The 24,541-nt window shown below is 38.2% G+C and overlaps 2 protein-coding genes across 4 annotated transcripts in view; both read left to right on the top strand.

The window, feature by feature from the left end:
• csrnp1b (cysteine-serine-rich nuclear protein 1b) overlaps window positions 1-7,243 on the top strand; it is a 50,683-nt gene extending 43,440 nt beyond the window's left edge. For 2 of the 3 annotated variants that reach the window (XR_009809754.1, XR_009809755.1), the window contains 3 exons: window positions 1,591-1,887; window positions 1,964-2,903; window positions 2,940-7,243. Coding sequence is in view for 1 of the 3 variants with exons in the window: in XM_061921259.1 (XP_061777243.1) it covers window positions 1,591-1,887; window positions 1,964-2,851 (1,185 nt within the window). In the remaining 2 variants the exon portion in view is untranslated. Of the gene's footprint in view, window positions 1-1,590; window positions 1,888-1,963 lie in introns of all 3 variants that reach the window. The other variant, XM_061921259.1, reaches the window with a different exon arrangement.
• Window positions 7,244-13,500: 6,257 nt separating this feature from the next.
• Window positions 13,501-24,541, top strand: part of slc35g2b (solute carrier family 35 member G2b) — a 62,839-nt gene continuing 51,798 nt past the window's right edge. The window contains exon 1 of the mRNA XM_061922432.1: window positions 13,501-13,580. The gene's annotated coding sequence lies outside the window, so the exon portion shown is untranslated. The remainder of the gene's footprint in view (window positions 13,581-24,541) is intronic.

Raw genomic sequence — 24,541 nt, 5'->3', positions numbered from 1 at the left:
AATTAATTCTTCACTTCCCGACTGGAAAAAAACACTTATTTTTGTAATTGTTGCTTCATTTACTGACTGAAAAAAATAGCTTTTTTTTTGCAATTGTTTCTTCACTTCCTGACTGGGATAATATATATTGTAATTGTTTCTTTCTTTACTTCCTGACTGAAAAAAAGCTTTTATTTTGGTAATCGCACCTCACTTCCTGACTGAAAAAAATAGCTTTTATTTTGCAATTGTTTTTTCACTTCCTAACTGGGGAAAAAAAACACTTATTTTTGTAGTTGCTTCTTTACTTCCTGACTGAAAAAAAGCTTTTATTTTGGTAATCGCTCCTTCACTTCCTGACTGACAAAATACTTTTATTTTTGTAATTGTTTCTTCACTTCCTGACTGAAAAAAAACTTTTATTTTGGTAATTAATTCTTCACTTCCTGACTGGAAAAAAACACTTATTTTTGTAATTGTTGCTTCATTTACTGACTGAAAAAAATAACTTTTATTTTGCAATTGTTTCTTCACTTCCTGACTGGGATAATATATATTGTAATTGTTTTCTTTCTTCACTTCCTGACTGACAAAACACTTTTATTTTAGTCATTGTTTCTTCACTTCCTGACTGAAAAAAATAACTTTTATTTTGCAATTGTTTCTTCACTTCCTGACTGGGAAAAAAAACACTTATTTTTGTAGTTGCTTCTTTACTTCCTGACTGAAAAAAAGCTTTTATTTTGGTAATCGCTCCTTCACTTCCTGACTGACAAAATACTTTTATTTTTGTAATTGTTTCTTCACTTCCTGACTGAAAAAAAACGTTTATTTTGGTAATTAATTCTTCACTTCCTGACTGGAAAAAAAACACTTATTTTTGTAATTGTTGCTTCATTTACTGACTGAAAAAAATTGCTTTTATTTTGAAATTGTTTCTTCACTTCCTGACTGGGATAATATATATAGTAATTGTTTCTTTCTTCACTTCCTGACTGACAAAACACTTTTATTTTAGTCATTGTTTCTTCACTTCCTGACTAGGAAAAAAAAACTTATTTTTGTAGTTGCTTCTTTACTTCCTGACAGAAAAAAAGCTTTTATTTTGGTAACTGCTCCTTCACTTCCTGACTGACAAAATACTTTTATTTTTGCAATTGTTTCTTCACTTCCTGACTAGGAAAAAAAACACTTATTTTTGTAGTTGCTTCTTTACTTCCTGACTGAAAAAAAGCTTTTATTTTGGTAACTGCTCCTTCACTTCCTGACTGACAAAATACTTTTATTTTTGTAATTGTTTCTTCACTTCCTGACTGGAAAAAAACACTTATTTTTGTAATTGTTGCTTCATTTACTGACTGAAAAAAAGCTTTTATTTTGGTAATCGCTCCTTCACTTCCTGACCGACAAAACACTTGTATTTTTATAATTGTTTTTTCATTTCCTGACTGAAAAAAAAATAGCTTTGATTTTTGTAATTGTTTCTTTACATCCTAGCTGGAAAAATGCACCTATTTTTGTTATGTCCACTTCCTGACTGGGGAGGAAAAAACGCTTTTATTTTTGTAATCGTTGTTTCACTTCCTGACGGCGTCTTCTTGTCCTCCGCAGCTGACAAAAAACGGAACGCAGGACAGCGAAGAGGCGGAGCGACTGACGGTGGACGACGTTCCCGAGCAGGACGTGGACGTGAGCGCCACCAACCTGGAGGAGGGCTCCTTCCTGCAGCCATACCCGTCGAGGCGGCGCTACGCTCTGCTGAAAGCCGCCGGCGTGAAGAAGATCGACAAGGAGGAGAAGCGGCAGCTGCACGACTTGAGGCTCTCCAGAGAAAACTGCGGCTGCGACTGCCAAGGCTTCTGCGAGCCCGAAACGTGCAGCTGCAGCCTGGCGGGCATCAAGTGTCAGGTGAGAGCGGCGGCGGCGGCGGCGGGTGACCGATCCCGGCCGGAACCTGTCTTGACGTGTGTGACTCCTCCCCCAGATGGACCACTCCTCCTTCCCGTGCGGCTGCACCAAAGACGGCTGCGGGAACACGGAGGGCCGCATCGAGTTCAACTCCACCCGGGTCCAGACGCACTACATCCACACCATCATGAAGCTGGAGCTGGAGAAGCGGCTGGAGGAGCAGCCCTGCGCCATAAGCTCCGCCCCTCCCGCGCCCTCCTTCCCCTTCAGCTCGGAGCTGGCGTGCGCCGGAGACAACAGCTGCAGCAGCGACATGACTGACGCGTCGGACTCGTCGGCGCAGAGCGAGGACTCGCTGAACACGGGGCGCCCGTGCGAGCGCCGCACCGCGCCGCAGGCGGACGAGAAGGGCCTGAGCCGCACTCTCGGGTTCGGCGAGAGCAGAGACAAGGACGCCGCGGACGCTCGGCGGCGGGCGGCGACGGCGGAGACGTTCAGCAGCTTCAGCATGGCGGACTTTGCGGACGAGAACGACAACATCGACGTGTCGCTGCTGGACGAGCACGCCGACAACCGAGCCGCCTCGGAACTCCTGGACGAGAACGCCAACCAGGGCAACGGGCTTTTCCACGGCAGCGTGCCGCGCACGCCCTCGCCCAGCGTGGACCGCTCGGCCAGCTACAACATGGACCTCAGCCTGTCCTCCGAGTCCGACTTGGAGTTCTTCGACGGCTTCCCCTGCCTGGGACCCAGCTCGCTCTACAACTCTCTGAAGGAGTACGAGCACATGGACAACTTCTTCCACTTCCAGCTGCCCAGCTACCCCGCCGACCCCGGCACCTGTCTCCTGGAGTCCCTCATCGGACTCTCCGAGTCCGTCCCAGAACCTCCCGCCACTTTTACTGACAATCAGATGTTGGAGGAAGCCATGACGTTGTCTGTCATGGAGTCTGCCAAGGCGTAGGACTCCTCGTTGGACGCCATGATGACTCCTCGTAGGACGTGTCGGAAAACTTCTTGTAGGACTCCTCGTAGGACGTGTCAGAAAACACCTTGTAGGATTCCTCGTAAGACACCATGAGGACTCCTCGTAGGCCGTGTCGGAAAATTCCTCGTAGGACGCCTCTGAGGACTCCTCGTAGGATTCTTTGTAGGACGTGTCCAAGGACTTATCGTAGGGCGCCTCTTCGGAAGCCTCGTAGGACGTGTCCTAGGACTCCTCGTAGGACGTGTCCAAGGACGCCTCTTGGAAATCCTTGTAGGAATCCTCGTAGGAGGTGTCCAAAAACTCCTAGTAGGCCGCCTCCTAGGACTCCTCATAGGACACCTCGTAAGACTTGTTTTACGAATCCTCGTAGGAATCCTCGTAGGACGTGTCCAAAGACTCCTAGTAGGACGCCTCTTAGGACTCCTCGTAAGACTCGTTTTACCAATCCTCGTAGGACTCCTCGTAGGAATCCTTGTAGGACGTGTCCAAGGACTCCTCGTAGGACGCCTCATAGGAATTTTCGTAGGACGCCTTGTAGGTATTCTCGTAGGATGTGTCCAAGAACGCCTTGTAGGAATCCTCGTAGGATGCCTCGAGGCGTAAGACTCGTTTTACCAATTCTCGTAGGACGCCTCATAGGAATCCTTGTAGGACGTGTCCAAGGACTCCTCGTAGGACGCCTCGTAAGACTCGTTTTACCAATCCTCGTAGGACGCCTCATAGGAATCCTCGTAGGACGCCTCATAGGAATCCTCGTAGGACGCCTCATAGGAATCCTCGTAGGATGCCTCGTAGGAAGCCTCGTAGGACGCCTTGTAGGAATCCTCGTAGGACGCCTTGTTGGAATCCTCGTAGGATGTGTCCAAGGACTCCTCGTAGGAATCTTCGTAGGACGTGTCCAAGGATGCCTTGTAGGAATCCTCGTAGGACGTGTCCAAAGACTCCTAGTAGGACGCCTCGTAAGACTCGTTTTACCAATCCTCGTAGGACGCCTTGTAGGAATCATTGTAGGACGTGTTCAAGGACTCCTGGTAGGATGCCTCGTAGGACGCCTTGTAGGACTCCTCGTAGGACGTGTTCAAGGACTCCTTGTAGGACGCCTCGTAAGACTCGTTTTATGAATCCTCGTAGGAATCCTTGTAGGAATCCTCGTAGGAATCCTCGTAGGATGCCTCGTAGGAATCCTTGTAGGAATCCTCGTAGGAATCCTTGTAGGACGCCTCCTAGGACTCCTCCTAGGACTCCTCGTAGGACTCGTCCATGGACTCCTCGTAGGAAGCCTCCTAGGACTCCTCGTAGGACTCGTCCATAGGCTCCTCGTAGGATGCCTCGTAGGACGTGTCCAAGGACTCCTCGTAGGAATCCTCGTAGGACATGTCCAACAAATCCTCGTAGGCCTTGTCCATGGACTCCTCGTAGGACGCCTCTTAGGACTCCTCGTAGGACGCCTCCTAGGACGCCTCGTAGGACTCCTCGTAGAACATGTCCTTGAATTCCGAACTTGCCTTGCGAGCGCCAGACGGCAGCCGCTGACCTCGCCCAAACCAAGAAGGAGGAGGAGAAGACGGCGCACCTCAGGGATCATTTCTCCAGCTTTTAGCGCTGAGCATTGCTGCGATGGACTTTCACTTTCTCTTTTGTGCTCCGTGGACTCTGCCGCTCCCAAGTGGGTCACACGCTACAAGAACTGCCGCGCTCAGCTCCTCAATCAGCACTTTATCCCGAGCGGACGGCCCTTTTCCCGTGGACTCTGCGCTTTATTTATCGGCTTCTAACTTATTTCCCGCTATTTATTTCTGCCTGGCACTTCCTTTTCACCCAGCGCCATCCTTTCGCACGGAAGTATAACTGCTGCAAACGCCTACCTCGGGCTGTGCGTCCATGTGTGTGTCTGTATTTACATGTGTGTGTGTGTATTCAGATTTGTGTCATTCCGAGAAGTTGTCGCATTAGACACAACTTTTTGACCGATAGCGCTCCTGCTAACTTACTTGAAGACCACAACCAATACCGAAGTGCGAGAACATGAATTTTTACTCACAGCGCCTCCTGTGGTGGCTTCAGCACGGGATTACACCAGGCGCCCCCTAGTGGTGGGTGGAGGGAACGGAAAGGCAAAGTCTTTTTTACACCTTCAAGTCGCGTGTAAAAAAGGTTCCAGCTTTGCACAAATCTGAATATGCAAACACATTTTTTTTTTACACCAAGATTAAAATATGGATGCAGATTTTTTTTTTTTACACAAACACACAAAAATAATACTGGGCTAAAGTCAGTTGTAAAAAAAAACAAAACCAAACAATCAGGTTTACACAAATCTGATTACACAAACAATTTATTTTACTTTTTTTTTAACACAGAAATACAGACAGACTTGTTTCCACACACACACACACACACACACACACCTTACAGGGCAGATGTAAAAAGAAAGCAATTTAGGGTTCCTGCTACACACATCTGAATACACAAACACACATTTTTTACACACAGCATTACAGAATTTTTTTTTTTTTTTACACACACACACACACACACACACACACACACACACACACACACACACACACACACACACACACCTTACAGGGCAGATGTAAAAAGAAAGCAATTTAGGCTTCCTGTTACACACAAATCTGAATACACAAACACATTTTGCACACACACAAATACAGATTATTTTTTTACACACACACACATACACAAATCTTACTGGGCAAAAGTAAGTGGTAAAAAATAAAGACAATCAGGTTCACACAAATCTGATTACACAAACTTTTTTTTTGCACACATAAAAATACAGACAGATTTGTTTACACACACACACACACACACACACGCACACATTGAAATAGGGACCCACAACTGACAAAACGCTCACAGACTGAGACACACACACACACACACACATTGAAATAGGGACCCACAATTGACAAAACGCTCACAGACTGAGACACACACACATTGAAATAGGGACCCACAATTGACAAAACGCTCACAGACTGAGACACACACACATTGAAATAGGGACCCACAATTGACAAAACGCTCACAGACTGAGACACACACACATTGAAATAGGGACCCACAACTGACAAAACGCTCACATACTGAGACACACACACACACACACACACACATTGAAATAGGGACCCACAACTGACAAAACGCTCACAGACTGAGACACACACACACACACACACATTGAAATAGGGACCCACAACTGACAAAACGCTCACAGACTGAGACACACACACACACACACACACACACACACATTGAAATAGGGACCCACAACTGACAAAACGCTCACAGACTGAGACACACACGCACACACACACACACACACACACACACATTGAAATAGGGACCCACAACTGACAAAACGCTCACAGACTGAGACACACACACATCGAAATAGGGACCCACAACTGACAAAACGCTCTCAGACTGACACACACACACACACACATAGACACACACACACACACACACACACACACACACACACACACACATAGACACACACCAGATTCCAGACGCCCAGGTTGAGGTGCGCATGTGCAAAGAGTTCTGCTGCAATAAAACTTGCTGACGTCATATTTATGGGCGTGGTCGAAGTTGTCTGGACTGCCAATCAGGGAAGCCCCGCCCAGTGCTTCCCGCGCAGACCACACCCCCTCGGTGGGCTTTGTTGCGTTTGTGGCGCCACCTGGCGGCCAGCCAGAGAAACCACACCAATATTTTCTACTCGGGAACGGAACTGCTGACATGGAATATTTTATGAAGTCCTTTTCAATCTGGTTTAGGAGAGACGTGTTCAGGAGTATTTTCACAGGCGGGTGGAAAGATCCTTTTTGATTGTATTCCGATTTTTCTTCGGAGGCTGCAAACTGCATATATTATACAGTTTGGAGGTGAAGACTTGTGTCCGCCGGGGGGCGCCAGAGAGTGATGTAGATATCTCAGCTGCCTTGGAGGATCCTTTCATGCATGCCACTTCTTCTTCTTCTTCTTCTTCTTCTGGCGACATTCTTTGGAGACAAAGTGCACGTTGGAAATGTAATTTTCTTTTTTTTTTTTGAAGCACTCAAAATATTTTCTTGTACAAAACATCAAAATGTCCACAGCGAGTGTTTATCAGTGTCAAGTATTACAGGACTGCTTTTTTCTACATTTCAAAAACGTGTCTTACTTACTTTTGGGGGTTTTGGGCCTTTTTTGTGTTGTACATATTTCTGCAGAGCAAACAAAGCTGCTTTCTTTTTTTTCTTTTTTTTTTTTACATCCTCTCACTTTAAGCTGCTGTTTCCATTCAAGCCATTTTGACAGCCTGTCCATCCATTTAATAAACATTTTCTAAACCCACGCCTGACTCCCACTGCTTGTCTTTGTGCAAGTAAGGCCCATCCATCCATCCATCCATTTTCTACCGCTTATTCCCTTTCGGGGTCGCGGGGGCGCTGGCGCCTATCTCAGCTAAGGCCTTTTTCTTCAATTAAAAAAAAAAAAAAATCACAAAAGAAACAACTTTCTTCTATTAATGAGTAGTAGAAATGGTTTTTAAGTTTTTTTTTTAAATTGCAAGAAAAGAAAAAATATATATTCCTGAGTAAAAAAAAAAATCAAATAAAAACTGTTGACTTTGGAATCTTTTTATTATTATTTTTTCTTTTTTCTTTTTTTTTTTTTACATGTTAACCGTTTTTATTTTTTTACAAAAGTCAAAAACTTGTTTTTTCATTCAAAAATTAATTTGCAATTAAAACAATTTTTCTTACATAAAAAGCGATTTTCAAGCTTAAAAAAATGTTTTAAAATATTAAAATCTATTTTCAGTGAGTGTAAAAAAAACATTCACAAAAAAAAACTATTTTCATCAAGTAAACCAGTTGGTAAGTAAAACTGTTTTAATTTAATTAAAAAAACAATTCGCAAAAGAAACAACTTTCTTCTATTAATGAGTAGTAGAAATGTTTAAGTTTTTTTTTTTTTAAATTGCAGGAAAAGAAAAAATATATATATTCCTGAGTAAATAAATCAAATAAAAACTGTTGACTTTGGAATCTTTTTTTTCTTTTTCTTTTTCTTTTTAACATGTTAACTGTTTTTAATTTAATTATTTATTTTTATTTTTTTACAAAAATTATTTGCAATTAAAACAATTTTTGTTAAATAAAAAAGCGATTTTCAAGTTTAAAAAATGTTTTAATAAAATGTATTTAAAAAAACATTCCCAAATAAAACAATTTTCATCAAGTAAACCAATTGGTAAGTAAAACAGTTTTTATTTAATTAAAAAAACAATTCGCAAAAGAAACAACTTTCTTCTATTAATGATTAATAGAAATGATTTGTAAGTTTGAAAAAAATTGCAGGAAAAGAAAAAAAAATATTCCTAAGTAAAAAGAAAAAAAAACATTACTGTTTTTGACTTTGGAATTTTTAATTTTTTTTACATGTGAACTGTTTTTAATTTCATTTTTTATTTTTACAAAAGTCAAAAACTTTTTTTTCATTTAAAAATGAATTTGCAAGCAAAACCATTTTTTGTTCAATAAAAAAGCCATTTTCAAGTTTAAAAAAAATGTTTTGATACATCAAAATTCATTTTCAGTGAGTGTAAAACAAAACATTTGCAAATAAAACAATTTTTATCAAGTAAACCAGTTGGTAAGTAAAACTTTTTTTATTTAATTAAAAAAACAATTCGCAAAAGAAACAACTTTCTTCTATTAATGAGTAGTAGAAATGTTTTTTAAGTTTTTTTTTTAAATTGCAGGAAAAGAAAAAAAATATATATTCCTGAGTAAATAAATCAAATAAAAACTGTTGACTTTGGAATCTTTTTTTTTTTTTTTTACATGTTAACCGTTTTGGATTTCATTTATTATTTTTAATTTTTTTACAAAAGTCAAAAACGTTTTTTTTTACATTTAAAAATTAATTTGCAATTAAAACAATTTTCGTTCAATAAAAAAGCGATTTTCAAGTTTAAAAAAATGTTTTAATATATTAAAATCTATTTTCAGTGAGTGTAAAAAAAACATTCACAAATAAAACAATTTTCATCAAGTAAACCAGTTGGTAAGTAAAACCGTTTTTCTTTAATTAAAAAAACAACTCGCAAAAGAAACAACTTTCTTCTATTAATGATTAATAGAAATTATTTGTAAGTTTGAAAAAAATTGCAGGAAAAGAAAAAAATATATACCTCAGTAAAAAAGAAAAATCTATTACTGTTTTTGACTTTGGAATCTTTTTTTTTTTTTTTTTTTTAACGTGTAAACCATTTTTTTCTTTTTTTTTTTTTTTTTTTTTACAAAAGTCAAAAACATTTATTTTCATTTAAAAATTAATTTGCCATCAAAACCATTTTTGTTCAATAAAAAAGCCATTTTCATGTTTTAAATGTTTTTTTTTATATATATTAAAATCCATTTTCAGTGAGTGTAAAACAAAACATTCACTTTTCATCAAGTAAAACAAAAGGTGAGGAACTTTTTTCAATAAAAAAAAATCAATTTGCAGATTAAAAAAACTTTTATTGTATCAAATGATTTGCAAGGTTTTTTGTTTAAAAAAAAAAGGATTCGCAAGTAAAAAAAAACAACCTTAAATTAAAAACGGTTCGCAAGTCAAAAACTATTTTTTTCATAAAAAATGGTTTGTTGAATAAAAAAACGATTCGCAAGCAAAACAATCTATTTTTGGCAAGTAATAAGAGTACATAAGTAAAACAATTTTCATCAAGTAAAACTTTTTTTAAATTAAAAAGATGTATTTACAGATTAAAACAAAAAATTATTTAATAAAAAATATTTCCAAGTAACAGTATTTTTCTTTCAATTAAAAATATATTCCCAAGTAAAATATAAAAGTATTCTCCAGTAAAAAAAAAAAAAAAAAAAATGCGATTATAAACAGTTCACAAATTTGAAAAAAAAAAAAAAAGATTCCAAAGTCAATTTTTTCATTTAAAAATGTATTTGCAATCAAAACAATTTTTGTTCAGGTTTAACAAAATCGTTTAATATATTAAAAAAAAATGTTGCAAGCAAAATCTATTTTCAGCAAGTGAAAAAAAAACATTTGCAAGTTAAACAACAGCAGGTTAAAAAAAAGAATTGGCTAGTAAAAAAACCCACTTTCAATTAAAACTGGTTTGCAAGTCAAAAAAATAATATTCGAAAATCAAAAACTATTTTATTCATTTAAAAAACAATTTTTGTTAAATAAAAAAACGACTTGCAAGTAAACATTTTTTTAATCAAGCTGATTCGCAAGCAAGATAATTTATTTTTGGCAAGTAAAAAAAAAAGTTCATAAGAAGTAAAACAATTTTCATCAAGTAAAACATTTTTTTCAATTAAAAAAATACATTTGCAGATAAAAACAAAAACGTAATAAAATTTTTCTTTTTGCAAGTAACTATTTTGTTTTCAATTAAAAATATATTCCCAAGTTAAAAAAAATAAATTATAAATTAAAATACTTATTCGTAAGCAAAACATATTTTTTGGAAGTAAAAAAAAAAAAAACATTCGCAAGTGGAACAATTTTAATCAAGTACACCAATTGGTAAGTAAAACGTTTTTTTTCAATTAAAAAAATGTATTTGCATATTTAAAAAATAAATCACTTTAATTAAAAATATATATTTGCAAGCAACACTATTTTTTTTCAATTAAAAATATATTCCCAAGTAAAAACATATTCAAAATTATAAATTAAAAAACTTATTTGCAAGCAATCTATTTTCGGCAAGTTAAAAAAAACAAAAAAAAACATTCTCAAGTAGAACCATTTTAATCAAGTAAACCAATTGGTAAATAAAACATTTGTTTTCAATTAAAAAAATCAATTTGAGGATTAAATTGTTTTTTTTATTTATTTAAAAATATATTTGCAAGTAAAGCTATATATTTTTAAATTAAAATATATTCCCAAGAAAAAAATATTTAAGAAATTGTATCAATTAAACTGATTCACAAGCTTAATAATCTATTTCCGGCAATTAAAAAAAAAGTGTTGCAAGTAAAATGATTGGTAGGTAAAACCTTTCTTCAACTAAGAAAATCCATTTGCAGATTAAAAAAAAAAACTATTAAATTAAATTAAAAACACTTTTTTACAAGTAAAACTATTTTTTTTCTCAATTAAAAATACATTCCTAAGTAAAAACATTTTATTTTTATTTTATATTTTTAAATCAATAATGTTTGTGTGGATGCAAAGTGACCGCACAAACATTCCTGACAAGACGACAATGACGTCATTCCCAAAGAACAACTCCATCTTTTGGAGAGAAATGGTTTCAACCGTGATGATGACGATGTTGGCTTATTTTCTCCTCTTCCAGGCCAAAACAAATGTCAAGTCATCCTGTGGAATTCGGCTGGCAGCTCCTGGACGTGTCGTCAGTCACATGTGAGTGTCGGAAGAAAACCACAGACAGACACAAAGACTCGTTTCCCCCAGAGCTCCGGTTTCCTGCAGCATATGTCGCCCTCTAGTGGCTAAAACTACAACTACACGGTATGTTTCTGTTTGTTTACTCTAACAGAATATAATTCTTATGTATTTAAATATTATTACTGTAACCGAGGGTTTATATATGTCGACTGTACTGTATAAAACTACAAAATAACAAACACGGAGGCTCAAGTTGTACACGAGGAACACTTTATTTCGTTTGTTTTCAAGACGTGTCCACTTCCGCTCTTCAAAATAAGAGCTCAAGGCATGTACTGTAACAGGAATCACAAGGAGGCAAGTCCATAAAATAGGTAAGAATGTATTTTCCTATTTTGTATCAATATGATTTGTTTAATGTATTCAGTTTACTCTCCTTTTTGATTCGGTAAAAATAATTATTTTGACATTTGTCAAAGGATTAAAAATTTTTTTTTTTTTTGCCTGTTTCGATGCGAAAAAACGACACACGTGTTGAACGTTTTCCTAACATTATATTTATTGTATTAAATTATTATTATTTCTATTATTATAACTGTTGTAGCTACTGTTATTGTACGTATTCATAATCTGTTTTAAAAATGCTCGAATCGCTTGCAATGTGTTAGCCTGCCGCAGGCTAAGCCAATCGATGCCAGCGTGTCTGATTGCTCCCGAATAAAGCCAATTGGTGTTCGACCTTTTCCGGCATTTGTTGTTTTTGCCTTGCTCGGTTTGGCTAGCTGCAGTTATCCGCATCGCCTCCAGCCCGCGGACTACAAATGTGACTTAAAAAAAATACATTAGTGACATTTTGTCTTGTAAAAAAATGAAAAAAAAGGTAGAAATAAGTCACAATCTTAGCTCAGAGGTCGTTTTTGTCAGACGGAAAAGTGGCGCCGACAAGTGGCGATCACGTGACCACGCGACGTAAGTGCTAACTAGCATTAGCAGTGATGCTAGCTCAGAACAAGTATTGCTAGTTTACTTTGACACGTTTCATTCAACAATGCTGCTCTTTTGATGTCATGACAACAATTGTGTCTTATCCTCGAAACAAAATCAACTCAAGCGGTGTGTTGACTGACAAAGTGGTACATGTGATGTTATGAGCTATGGAAATTATGAACTACACAACCCAGCATGCAACAGTTGTGACGAGCATGCGCGGTAGTCCTGCCTGTATTATGAGTACGCTGTGAGTAAACACTCCTCGTCTGCATTATTTACAACTAGACAGACAACACAATATTTTATTATTTATTTATGATTATTATTATCATTATTTTACACGTGCAAACCCTATTTATTAACGTATTTGCCATTACATTAGTTAATATGGATAATCTGCAATAACATATTCGGACACATTTGTAGTTAAAGTAGATGACAACTTAGTAATTAAAAAAGAAACAAAAAGTATGGAGAAAATCAGGTGTGTCCAGATTCTTTGGTGGATGCAATACCTAAAACTGACGCCAGAGGGCGACTGTCACAGTAGTATTTCATGTGTTTTTTTTTTGTTTGTTTTTTTTGAGTTTTATAAACCTTTATTTATAAATTGCAACATTTACAAACAATTGAGAAATAATAATAATCAAAACAGGTACAAAAACAGTATAAAACAGCGCCCGGGGGTTTCAAAAGTAATAAAGTAACTAAAATAGATTGCACAATATGTATATATATATATACAGTATATCAATATTTTTAAAAGTCGTTTCACTTTCTGACTGTGAAAAAGCTTTTATTTTTGTAATCGCTTCTTCACTTCCTGATTGAAAAATAGCTTTGAAATCATTATTATTAGTATTTATTTACATTAAAAAAAATGTTTTGAATATTTGTTGATATATTTTTGCATAATTAGACAGTATTTAAGACATGGAGTACATCTATTTTAAAATAGAATGAAAGAATACATTCAGTAAGAAAAGTTACAGTACTTTATTGATACATATTTTTTCCAGGCTTTCGAGGGCCAGATAAAATGAAGTGGTGGGCCACATGTGGCCCCCGGGGCCTGAGTTTGACACCTGTGTCGTACAGGCTGGAAGTAAGCAGCTAAATAATAATGATGGATGTATTCAATACAAATCAAGCCACTCTTACATTTAAAACATACTTTCTTCTGATGGGCGACTTTATTTTGAAATAACTCTTCATGCTTTACTTTGTATTTGCAGATTTCTGCTTCATCCACTGAAGATCTTCTCTGCCCAGCAGAAGCCCGTGTTGAAGTCTCCTCATGGCAAGTACCAGGCTGGTGGGGATGATTAGTGGTGGGAATTGCTGATATTTACGCTCTCTTAGCGATAATTATTTGGAATAAATGGTGGATTAGCTTCAATTTTGTCGAGTTTTAGTTGGAGTTGACTAAGTCGTAGCACGGAAGAAAAAAGGTACTTAAATGTAATAAATCGTGTTGAAGTCTCCTCATGGCAAGTACCAGGCTGGTGGGGATGATTAGTGGTGGGAATTGCTGATTTTTACGCTCTCTCTTAGCGATACTTATTTGGAATAAATGGTGGATTAGCCGCTGTCGATCTCACCATCCACTCTCCCCTCACTCGTGAACAAGACTCCTAGGTACTTGAACTCCTCCACTTGGGGGCAGGGTCTCCTCCCCAACCCGGAGTTGTCTTGCACTGTTATTTTGGTGGCCCTTCCTGTTTTGTTGGTATTTTCCTGAAGCAGTTTCATGTCTTCCTTTCAGCGATATTTCCCGCAGCTACTTTGTTTTAGCAATCAAGAATACTTCTGTTGTTTTTATCCTTCTTTGTGGGGACACTGTCGATTATCATGTCATGTTCGGATGTACTTTGTGGACGCCATCTTTGCTCCACAGTAAGTCTTTGCTGTCATCCAGCGTTCTGTTTTTGTTGGCTTTGTAAACAATTCAGTCTTAGTTTCGTTCTGCATAGCCTTCCATAAACTTTAATGCCTTTCCTCAGGGGCACTCACCTTTTGTTTATTTTTGGTTTAAGCATTAGATGCCTTTTTACCTGCACTCTGCCTCCCGCAGTTTCCCACATCTACAAAGCAATTAGCTATGGAAGAGTATTACACGGTTACTCCGCCGATCTCTCGACAGCACCGACACTCAACAACAACACTTTATTTGCAGACTATAATTACTTGTTTTTGCAAAAATATTTTTAACCCAAATTGGTGGATCTGCGTAATCTCCCACGGCACACCAGACTGTAGCGCAGTGGTTGAAAAACCCTGGTCTAGGCGTGGATCGCAGTCTCTGGAAGAGGTAGGCCTCAGTCATTTCTAGGGTTTGAGTTGGTAAAAGCTGGTACTATTATGATTACCGTATTTCCTTGAATTAATTTAAAACCTCTTCTCACTCCGGCGCTTAACAAAGGCAAGCGGTAAATTTAGGCCTGCGCTTAAAAATTTGAGTGTGATGTAAAGATACCATCATGAAAAGCACGTTTAATAGGAAAAAACGTTATTATGGTCTTAGCTTTACTTATAAATGAAGTCCATGCGCAGCTCCTTCTGATCAAAAGCATCGATAACTTGTTTATAGAAGTCTTCCTTATCTTTCTTCAGTTTTAAAAGTCTCTCTGTCTCGATGGAGATCTTCGTTTATTACCTCCTGCTTCGATTGAAAGTCCAGTTTAGAAACTGTTTTATTTTAGCTATGTAATCCTCCATGTTAAAAGTGCAAGCGAGAGGAAAAAATAAGCGATTGCTGCTTGTTGTCACTTGAAGTGAAGTGTGAATTATATTTATATAGCGCTTTTCTCTAGCGACTCAAAGCACTTCACACAGTGAAACCCAATATCTAAGTTCCATTTAAAGCAGTGTGGGAAACACTGGGAGCAGGTGGGTAAAGTGTCTTGCTCAAGGACACAACGGCAGTGACTAGGATGGCAAAAGCGGGAATCGAACTTGCAACCCTCAAGTTGCTGGCACGGCCACTCTACCAACCGAGCTATACTTCTTCTGCAGCCGAGTAGTTGCAAGAAGGATCACCAGCGCCCTTTACCACCAGGAGGCGGGAGTCATTTAATGACTCATATTTGACACACGCAGCTACGGTATATTAATAAAACATAGCTGCTTACTGTTCTTTTTAGCATATTCAATAGCTTGGACCTTAAATCCTACTGAATAGCTCTTAATCTTCTTATCTTATGCGATTTCAAATGATTGAAATCAGCCTCCTCCATTTCGAAAATGATGACAGGGGAAGAGTCACTCGTGACGTGACGAGTTTGACCCGGAGGAAATTCTAGACATGCGCTAATAAAAATAATATTTTGCGAAACGAGTTTGAGCCGGCGTTAATCCTGAGCCGGTGGTATTGCTAAGCATGCGCTAATTATTTTGTTTAAAAAAAAAAAAAAAAGAATTAGCAAGTAAAAAAAAACTTAAAAACGGTTCGCAAGTCAAAAACAATTTTTTTTTCATAAAAAAATGTTTTGTTAAATAAAAAAACGACTCGCAAGCTAAACAATCTATTTTTGGCAAGTAACAAAAGAGTTCATAAGTAAAACAATTTTAATCAAGTAAAACTTTTTTTCAATTAAAAACATTTATTTTACGGGTTTAAAAAAATATATATTTAATAAAAAATATTTCCAAGTAACTGTATTTTTTCTTTCAATTAGAAATATATTCCCAAGTAAGAAATAAAAGTATTATCCAGTAAAAAAAAAAAAATGCAGTTATAAACGGTTCACAAATTTGAAAAAAGAAGAATCCAAGGTCATTTTTTTCATTTGGCAATCAAAACAATTTGTTTTCAATAAAAAAAACGATTTTCAAGTTTAACAAAATCTTTTAATATATTAAAAAAAGTTTTTGCAAGCAAAATCTATTTTCAGCAAGTGAAAAAAAATTGAAAATAAAACAATTGCAGGTTAAAAATAGAATTGGCAAGTAAAAAACAACTTTCAATTAAAACTAATAAAAATAATATTTTGCGAAACAAGTTTGACCCGTTAATCCTGAGCCGGCGGTAATGCTAAGCATGCGCTAATTATTTAGCGAAACGAGTTTATACCCGGCGGCAATTTAAGGAAATATGGTACGATGATTATTGTTGCTGAGTATGTAGGGCAGGTAAAAAAAAAATACCACTTTTAGACAGCAGGTGTCAGCAAAACATCTCATCACAGCTTTTCCCTGGCATCCTCCAGCAAGCTTGAGGATAGCACGCAGACTGAATAAAACATGTTTAAGATGATAAGACGTGAAAGATAACACCGTCTTTAATGTCCATGTTTGTTTACATCTGGACTGCCAAGAGCAGACAGTTGCATTCTGGTCTGACTATATTGAGACCGTCATCTTTTCTGTGATGAGACGCACATAATGGCGATAACCAGGCCAGTGGAGATGCAGCAGAATAATATAGTAATAATAATAATATGCATTATTTAGCAGGGCATTCCTCAGTGGGAGGGGGATGGGCAAGCGTTGGTCAATACCCAACGTTCACAATGCTGCTTGTGCACTCATGCCATGCTATTATTGCATTATGCCGTCTTCTGGAAGTGGCCGTGACCCGCATGCTGCATTCTGCGGCGTTGTGCACCAGCTGCGTGACAGGAAGGAGGCGAGGGGAGTCGCCGCCTTTCCCATCATCGCCACTTTTTTTTTTTTTTTTTTGCCGCTTTCGAGCGTGTTTCCAGGAAAATCAGTTACTCGAGTCGTGTGCACCCGCTTGTCATCTCCGCTTTCCTTCAACTCGCGGGGCACCAGAGACGTGACAAATTGTGGATTAGATGGCGGGTGGGAGGAGGAGGAGGGGGCGGGGGGTGACACATGTGCAGGGAACTAGAAGTTAAGCACTGGTAATGTTCGTGGAAACACTTATATCAGGTTCAAACACTGATTAAACAGACCAGAAGCAAGGAATTAAACAGAAACAGAATTCAATTTAGCTCAATTGAGGAGAAACATCTGGGCTGTGCTCTTGGTCCAGTCTTCCACCACGCTCTGACGAAAAAGGTCTACGCCTCCTCTTTTATTTGGACATTCCCTGATTACATAGCAACAGCTGTTTCTAAAGGAAAGGGGGTTGTAAACAGCCGTCGCTATTGGTTTGGTTACAAAACACTTAAAAGAAAAGGTGCCTGTAGGGGGGTCGGATCCGTCTTCCTCTCCGCTTTGTAGATCTCAGGTCAAGACAAAATATTCCTCTGGATTACAATAGATCAAAGAAACCGACACCTTCATGTCGCTTCCCATGCTACACGGTGGAGTTTTGAAAGCCTTTTGATAGGTAAGATCAAAGACAGCTTTTGTCCGCTCGCCGGGAAACTCATTGAAACACCAAGTTTTGTGATGACTTGGATACAATTATTCTGACAACTTGAAGTTCAGAATATGCCGTGCTCCCCCTGCTTTGACAGTCATCCCGCCCGTCGCCGCGGCGTGACAAATTGTGGATTAGATGGCAAGTGGGAGGAGGAGGAGGGGGGGGGGGGGTGACACATGTGCAGGGAACTCGAAGTTAAGCACTGGTAATGTTCGTGGAAACACTTATATCAGGTTCAAACACTGATGACGTCTATTAAACAGACCAGAAGCAAGGAATTCAGCAGAAACATAATTCAATTTAGCTCAATTGAGGAGAAACATCTGGGCTGTGCTCTTGGTACAGTCTTCCACCACGCTCTGACGAAAAAGGTCCACGCCTCCTCTTTTATTTGGACATTCCCTGATTACAGCTGTTTCTAAAGGAAAGGGGGTCGTAAACAGCCGTCGCTATTGGTTTGGTTACAAAACACTTAAAAGAAAAGGTGCCTGTAGGGGGGGTCGGATCCGTCTTCCTCTCCGCTTTGTAGATCTCAGGTCAAGACAAAATATTCCTTTGGATTACAACAGATCAAAGAAACCGACACCTTCATGTCGCTTCCCATCCTGCACGGTGGAGTTTTGAAAGCCTTTTGATTGGTAAGATCAAAGACAGCTTTTGTCTGCTCACCGGAAACTCACTGAAACGCCAAGTTTTGTGATGACTTGGATACAATTATCCTGACAACTTGAAGTTCAGAATATGCCGTGCTCCCCTGCTTTGACAGTCATCCCGCCCGTCGCCGCGGCGTGACAAATTGTGGATTAGATGGCAAGTGGGAGGAGGAGGGGGGGGGGGGGCGGTGACACATGTGCAGGGAACTCGAAGTTAAGCACTGGTAATGTTCGTGGAAACACTTATATCAGGTTCAAACACTGATGACGTCTATTAAACAGACCAGAAGCAAGGAATTAAGCAGAAACATAATTCAATTTAGCTCAATTGAGGAGAAACATCTGGGCTGTGCTCTTGGTACAGTCTTCCACCACGCTCTGACGAAAAAGGTCCACGCCTCCTCTTTTATTTGGACATTCCCTGATTACAGCTGTTTCTAAAGGAAAGGGGGTCGTAAACAGCCGTCGCTATTGGTTTGGTTACAAAACACTTAAAAGAAAAGGTGCCTGTAGGGGGGGTCGGATCCGTCTTCCTCTCCGCTTTGTAGATCTCAGGTCAAGACAAAATATTCCTTTGGATTACAACAGATCAAAGAAACCGACACCTTCATGTCGCTTCCCATCCTGCACGGTGGAGTTTTGAAAGCCTTTTGATTGGTAAGATCAAAGACAGCTTTTGTCTGCTCACCGGGAAACTCACTGAAACGCCAAGTTTTGTGATGACTTGGATACAATTATCCTGACAACTTGAAGTTCAGAATATGCCGTGCTCCCCTGCTTTGACAGTCATCCCGCCCGTCGCCGCGGCGTGACAAATTGTGGATTAGATGGCAAGTGGGAGGAGGAGGGGGGGGGGGCGGTGACACATGTGCAGGGAACTCGAAGTTAAGCACTGGTAATGTTCGTGGAAACACTTATATCAGGTTCAAACACTGATGACGTCTATTAAACAGACCAGAAGCAAGGAATTAAGCAGAAACATAATTCAATTTAGCTCAATTGAGGAGAAACATCTGGGCTGTGCTCTTGGTACAGTCTTCCACCACGCTCTGACGAAAAAGGTCCACGCCTCCTCTTTTATTTGGACATTCCCTGATTACAGCTGTTTCTAAAGGAAAGGGGGTCGTAAACAGCCGTCGCCATTGGTTTGGTTACAAAACAGTTAAAAGAAAAGGTGCCTGCAGGGGGGGTCGGATCCGTCTTCCTCTCCGCTTTGTAGATCTCAGATCAAGACAAAAGCGCTGGTAATGTTCGTGGAAACTGTCAGAATAATTGTCTCGAAGTTATCACAATACTTTGTGTTTCAAAGAGTTCCCGGCGAGCAGACAAAAGCTGTTTTTGATCCTACCAAGCAGAAGGCTTGTAAAAGTCCACTTTGTAGGATGAGAAGCAACATGAAGGTGTTCTGTTTCTTTCATGTATTGTAACGCACAGAAAGATATTGTCTTGACCCAAGAACTACAAAGGCGAAAAGGAAGCAGGACCAGCTAATATCGTTCAATGTAAGCTTTTCATGTTAGTGCCCTTTTGTGGGTTCTTCCGAGGATGTCGTAGTCGTAAGGATTTGTGCAGTCCTTTGAGACATTTGTGATTTGGGGCTGTATAAAAAAACATTGATTGATTGATTGATGTTCTATGTTAGCTTTCAAAGTTAGCTTTTCATGTAAATGTACTATGTTAGATTTCAAAGTTTGCTTTTCATGTAAATGTTCTATGTTAGCTTTCAAAGTTAGCTTCCTATGCCGGCTTTCCATGTTAGCATTCCGTCTTGGCTTTCCATGTTAGCGTTCCATGTCAACTTTTCTAAGTTAGCTTCAAATGTTAGTTTCTTATGTTGGCTTTCAATCATGTTAGCGTTCCAGGTTTGCTCTTTATTTCAAGGTTCCACGTTAGCTTCCTTTGTTAGCTTCTTATGTTGGCTTTCAATCATGTTAGCGTTCCAGATTTACTCTTTATTTCAACGTTCCATGTTAGCTTCCTTTGTTAGCTTTCCATGTTACCTCTTCACGTCATCTTTCCATTATAGCTTCTTAGGTTAGTTTTATTTGTTAGCATTCCATGTTAGCTTCCATTGTTAGCGTTCCATGTTGGCCTTTTATTTTAATTGTTTGTTATAATTTTATTTTAGCTTTTTGTGTTAGCGTTGTAATTTGCCTTTCAGTGTTAGTTGTCCATGTTATCGTTCAATATGAGCGTTTCATGTAAATGTTCTATGTTAGCTTTGAAAGTTAGCTTCCCATGCAGGCTTCCCGTGTTAGTGTTCTATGTTAGCTTTCAAAGTTAGCTTTTCATGTAAATGTTCTATGTTAGCTTTCAAAGTTAGCTTCCTATGCCGGCTTTCCATGTTAGGATTCCGTCTTGGCTTCCCGTGTTAGCGTTCCATGTCAACTTTTCTAAGTTAGCTTCCGATGTTAGCTTCTTATGTTGGCTTTCAATCATGTTAGCGTTCCAGGTTTGCTCTTTATTTCAAGGTTCCACGTTAGCTTCCTTTGTTAGCTTTCCATGTTAGGTCTGCATGTCATCTTTCCATAATAGCTTCTTAGGCTTGTTTTATTTGTTAGCATTCCATGTTAGCTTCCATTGTTAGCGTTCCATGTTGGCCCTTCATTTTAATTGTTTGTTATAATTTTATTTTAGCTTTTTGTGTTAGCGTTGTAATTTGCCTTTCAGTGTTAGTTGTCCATGTTATCGTTCAATATGAGCGTTTCATGTAAATGTTCTATGTTAGCTTTGAAAGTTAGCTTCCCATGCAGGCTTCCTGTGTTAGTGTTCTATGTTAGCTTTCAAAGTTAGCTTTTCATGTAAATGTTCTATGTTAGCTTTCAAAGTTAGCTTTTCATGTAAATGTTCTATGTTAGCTTTAAAAGTTTGCTTCCTATGACGGCTTGCCATGTTAGCATTCCATCTTGGCTTCCCGTGTTAGCGTTCCATGTCAACTTTTCTAAGTTAGCTTCCAATGTTAGCTTCTTATGTTGGCTTTCAATCATGTTAGCGTTCCAGGTTTGCTCTTTATTTCAACGTTCCATGTTAGCTTCCTTTGTTAGCTTTCCATGTTAGCTCTTCATGTCATCTTTCCATAATAGCTTCTTAGGTTTGTTTTATTTGTTAGCATTCCATGTTAGCTTCCATTGTTAGCGTTCCGTGTTGGCCTTTCATTTTAATTGTTTGTTATAATTTTATTTTAGCTTTTTGTGTTAGCGTTGTAATTTGCCTTTCAGTGTTAGTTGTCCATGTTATCGTTCAATATGAGCGTTTCATGTAAATGTTCTATGTTAGCTTTGAAAGTTAGCTTCCCATGCAGGCTTCCCGTGTTAGTGTTCTATGTTAGCTTTCAAAGTTAGCTTTTCATGTAAATGTTCTATGTTAGCTTTCAAAGTTAGCTTTTCATGTAAATGTTCTATGTTAGCTTTAAAAGTTAGCTTCCTATGCCGGCTTTCCATGTTAGCATTCAGTCTTGGCTTCCCATGTTAGCGTTCCATGTCAACTTTTCTAAGTTAGCTTCCAATGTTAGCTTCTTATGTTGGCTTTCAATCATGTTAGCGTTCCAGGTTTGCTCTTTATTTCAATGTTCCACGTTAGCTTCCTTTGTTAGCTTTCCATGTTAGCTCTTCATGTCATCTTTCCATAATAGCTTCTTAGGTTAGTTTTATTTGTTAGCATTCCATGTTAGCTTCCATTGTTAGCGTTCCATGTTGGCCTTTCATTTTAATTGTTTATAATTTTATTTTAGCTTTTTGTGTTAGCGTTGTAATTTGCCTTTCAGTGTTAGTTGTCCATGTTATCGTTCAATATGAGCGTTTCATGTAAATGTTCTATGTTAGCTTTGAAAGTTAGCTTCCCATGCAGGCTTCCCGTGTTAGTGTTCTATGTTAGCTTTCAAAGTTAGCTTTTCATGTAAATGTTCTATGTTAGCTTTCAAAGTTAGCTTTTCATGTAAATGTTCTATGTTAGCTTTAAAAGTTAGCTTCCTATGCCGGCTTGCCATGTTAGCATTCCATCTTGGCTTCCCGTGTTAGCGTTCCATGTCAACTTTTCTAAGTTAGCTTCCAATGTTAGCTTCTTATGTTGGCTTTCAATCATGTTAGCGTTCCAGGTTTGCTCTTTATTTCAACGTTCCATGTTAGCTTCCTTTGTTAGCTTTCCATGTTAGCTCTTCATGTCATCTTTCCATAATAGCTTCTTAGGTTAGTTTTATTTGTTAGCATTCCATGTTAGCTTCCATTGTTAGCGTTCCATGTTGGCCTTTCATTTTAATTGTTTGTTATAATTTTATTTTAGCTTTTTGTGTTAGCGTTGTAATTTGCCTTTCAGTGTTAGTTGTCCATGTTATCGTTCAATATGAGCGTTTCATGTAAATGTTCTATGTTAGCTTTGAAAGTTAGCTTCCCATGCAGGCTTCCCGTGTTAGTGTTCTATGTTAGCTTTCAAAGTTAGCTTTTCATGTAAATGTTCTATGTTAGCTTTCAAAGTTAGCTTTTCATGTAAATGTTCTATGTTAGCTTTCAAAGTTAGCTTTTCATGTAAATGTACTATGTTAGCTTTAAAAGTTAGCTTCCTATGCCGGCTTTCCATGTTAGCATTCCGTCTTGGCTTCCCGTGTTAGCGTTCCATGTCAACTTTTCTAAGTTAGCTTCCAATGTTAGCTTCTTATGTTGGCTTTCAATCATGTTAGCGTTCCAGGTTTGCTCTTTATTTCAACGTTCCACGTTAGCTTCCTTTGTTAGCTTTCCATGTTAGCTCTTCATGTCATCTTTCCATAATAGCTTCTCAGGCTTGTTTTATTTGTTAGCATTCCATGTTAGCTTCCATTGTTAGCGTTCCGTGTTGGCCTTTCATTTTAATTGTTTGTTATAATTTTGTTTTAGCTTTTTGTGTTAGCGTTGTAATTTGCCTTTCAGTGTTAGTTGTCCATGTTATCGTTCAATATGAGCGTTTCATGTAAATGTTCTATGTTAGCTTTGAAAGTTAGCTTCCCATGCTGGCTTCCCGTGTTAGTGTTCTGTGTTAGCTTTCAAAGTTAGCTTTTCATGTAAATGTTCTATGTTAGCTTTCAAAGTTAGCTTCCTATGCCGGCTATCCATGTTAGCATTCCGTCTTGGCTTCCCGTGTTAGCGTTCCATGTCAACTTTTCTAAGTTAGCTTCCAATGTTAGCTTCTTATGTTGGCTTTCAATCATGTTAGCGTTCCAGGTTTGCTCTTTATTTCAAGGTTCCACTTTAGCTACCTTTGTTAGCTTTCCATGTTAGCTCTTCATGTCATCTTTCCATAATAGCTTCTTAGGTTAGTTTTATTTGTTAGCATTCCATGTTAGCTTCCATTGTTAGCGTTCCATGTTGGCCCTTCATTTAATTGTTTGTTATAATTTTATTTTAGCTTTTTGTGTTAGCGTTGTAATTTGCCTTTCAGTGTTATTTGTCCATGTTATCGTTCAATATGAGCGTTTCATGTAAATGTTCTATGTTAGCTTTGTAAGTTAGCTTCCCATGCAGGCTTTCCATGTTAACATTCCATCTTGGCTTCCCGTGTTAGCGTTCCATGTCAACTTTTCGACGTTAGCTTCCTATGTTTGTTTTTTATGTTAGATTTTAATGTTAGCTTCCGATGTTAGCTTCTTATGTTGGTTTTCAATCATGTTAGCGTTCTAGGTTTGCTCTTTATTTCAACGTTCCACGTTAGCTTCCTATGTTAGCTTTCCATGTTAGCTCTTTATGTCATTTTTCCATATTAGCTTCTTAGGTTAGTTTTCTATGTTTGCATTCCGTGTTAGCTTAAAATACTAATTTCCCGTCCTTGTTGGTGTTTTACATCGGCGTTCGGTTTCCATGTTAGCTTTTTGCGTTAGCATTTTATATTTCGGTCTTAAAGCACCCGTGGCTAGGGGGCATTTTTGGAATGTTCTGTGAGAAAAGCCTATTTGCACGTGGCAGCAGATGAGTGTTTGTGAACGTATGAATGCACAGTTTCATAATGTTTGCTGCCTTTTGTTTCATTTCTTGCTTTGCTCTACTTGCCTCCATGCGGTAGTTCCAGCTGACTGTGTGACATATTTGCCCTGACAAGGCCTCCCCTGCCCAGCCTTCTTCTGACCCCATGTGGGGGTGGATGCTTCTCTCTTACACTTAACCTCATTTTCCTGACAATTTTCCTCCTGCAGGGCAAGCGAGTGCTTATATATATATATATATATATATATATATATATATATATATATATATATATATATATATATATATATATATATATATATATATATATATATATATATATATATATATA

The sequence above is a fragment of the Nerophis ophidion genome, linkage group LG15, assembly GCF_033978795.1.
Source record: "Nerophis ophidion isolate RoL-2023_Sa linkage group LG15, RoL_Noph_v1.0, whole genome shotgun sequence".
NCBI lineage: Eukaryota > Metazoa > Chordata > Actinopteri > Syngnathiformes > Syngnathidae > Nerophis > Nerophis ophidion.
This window is presented reverse-complemented; position numbering and strand designations above follow the sequence as displayed.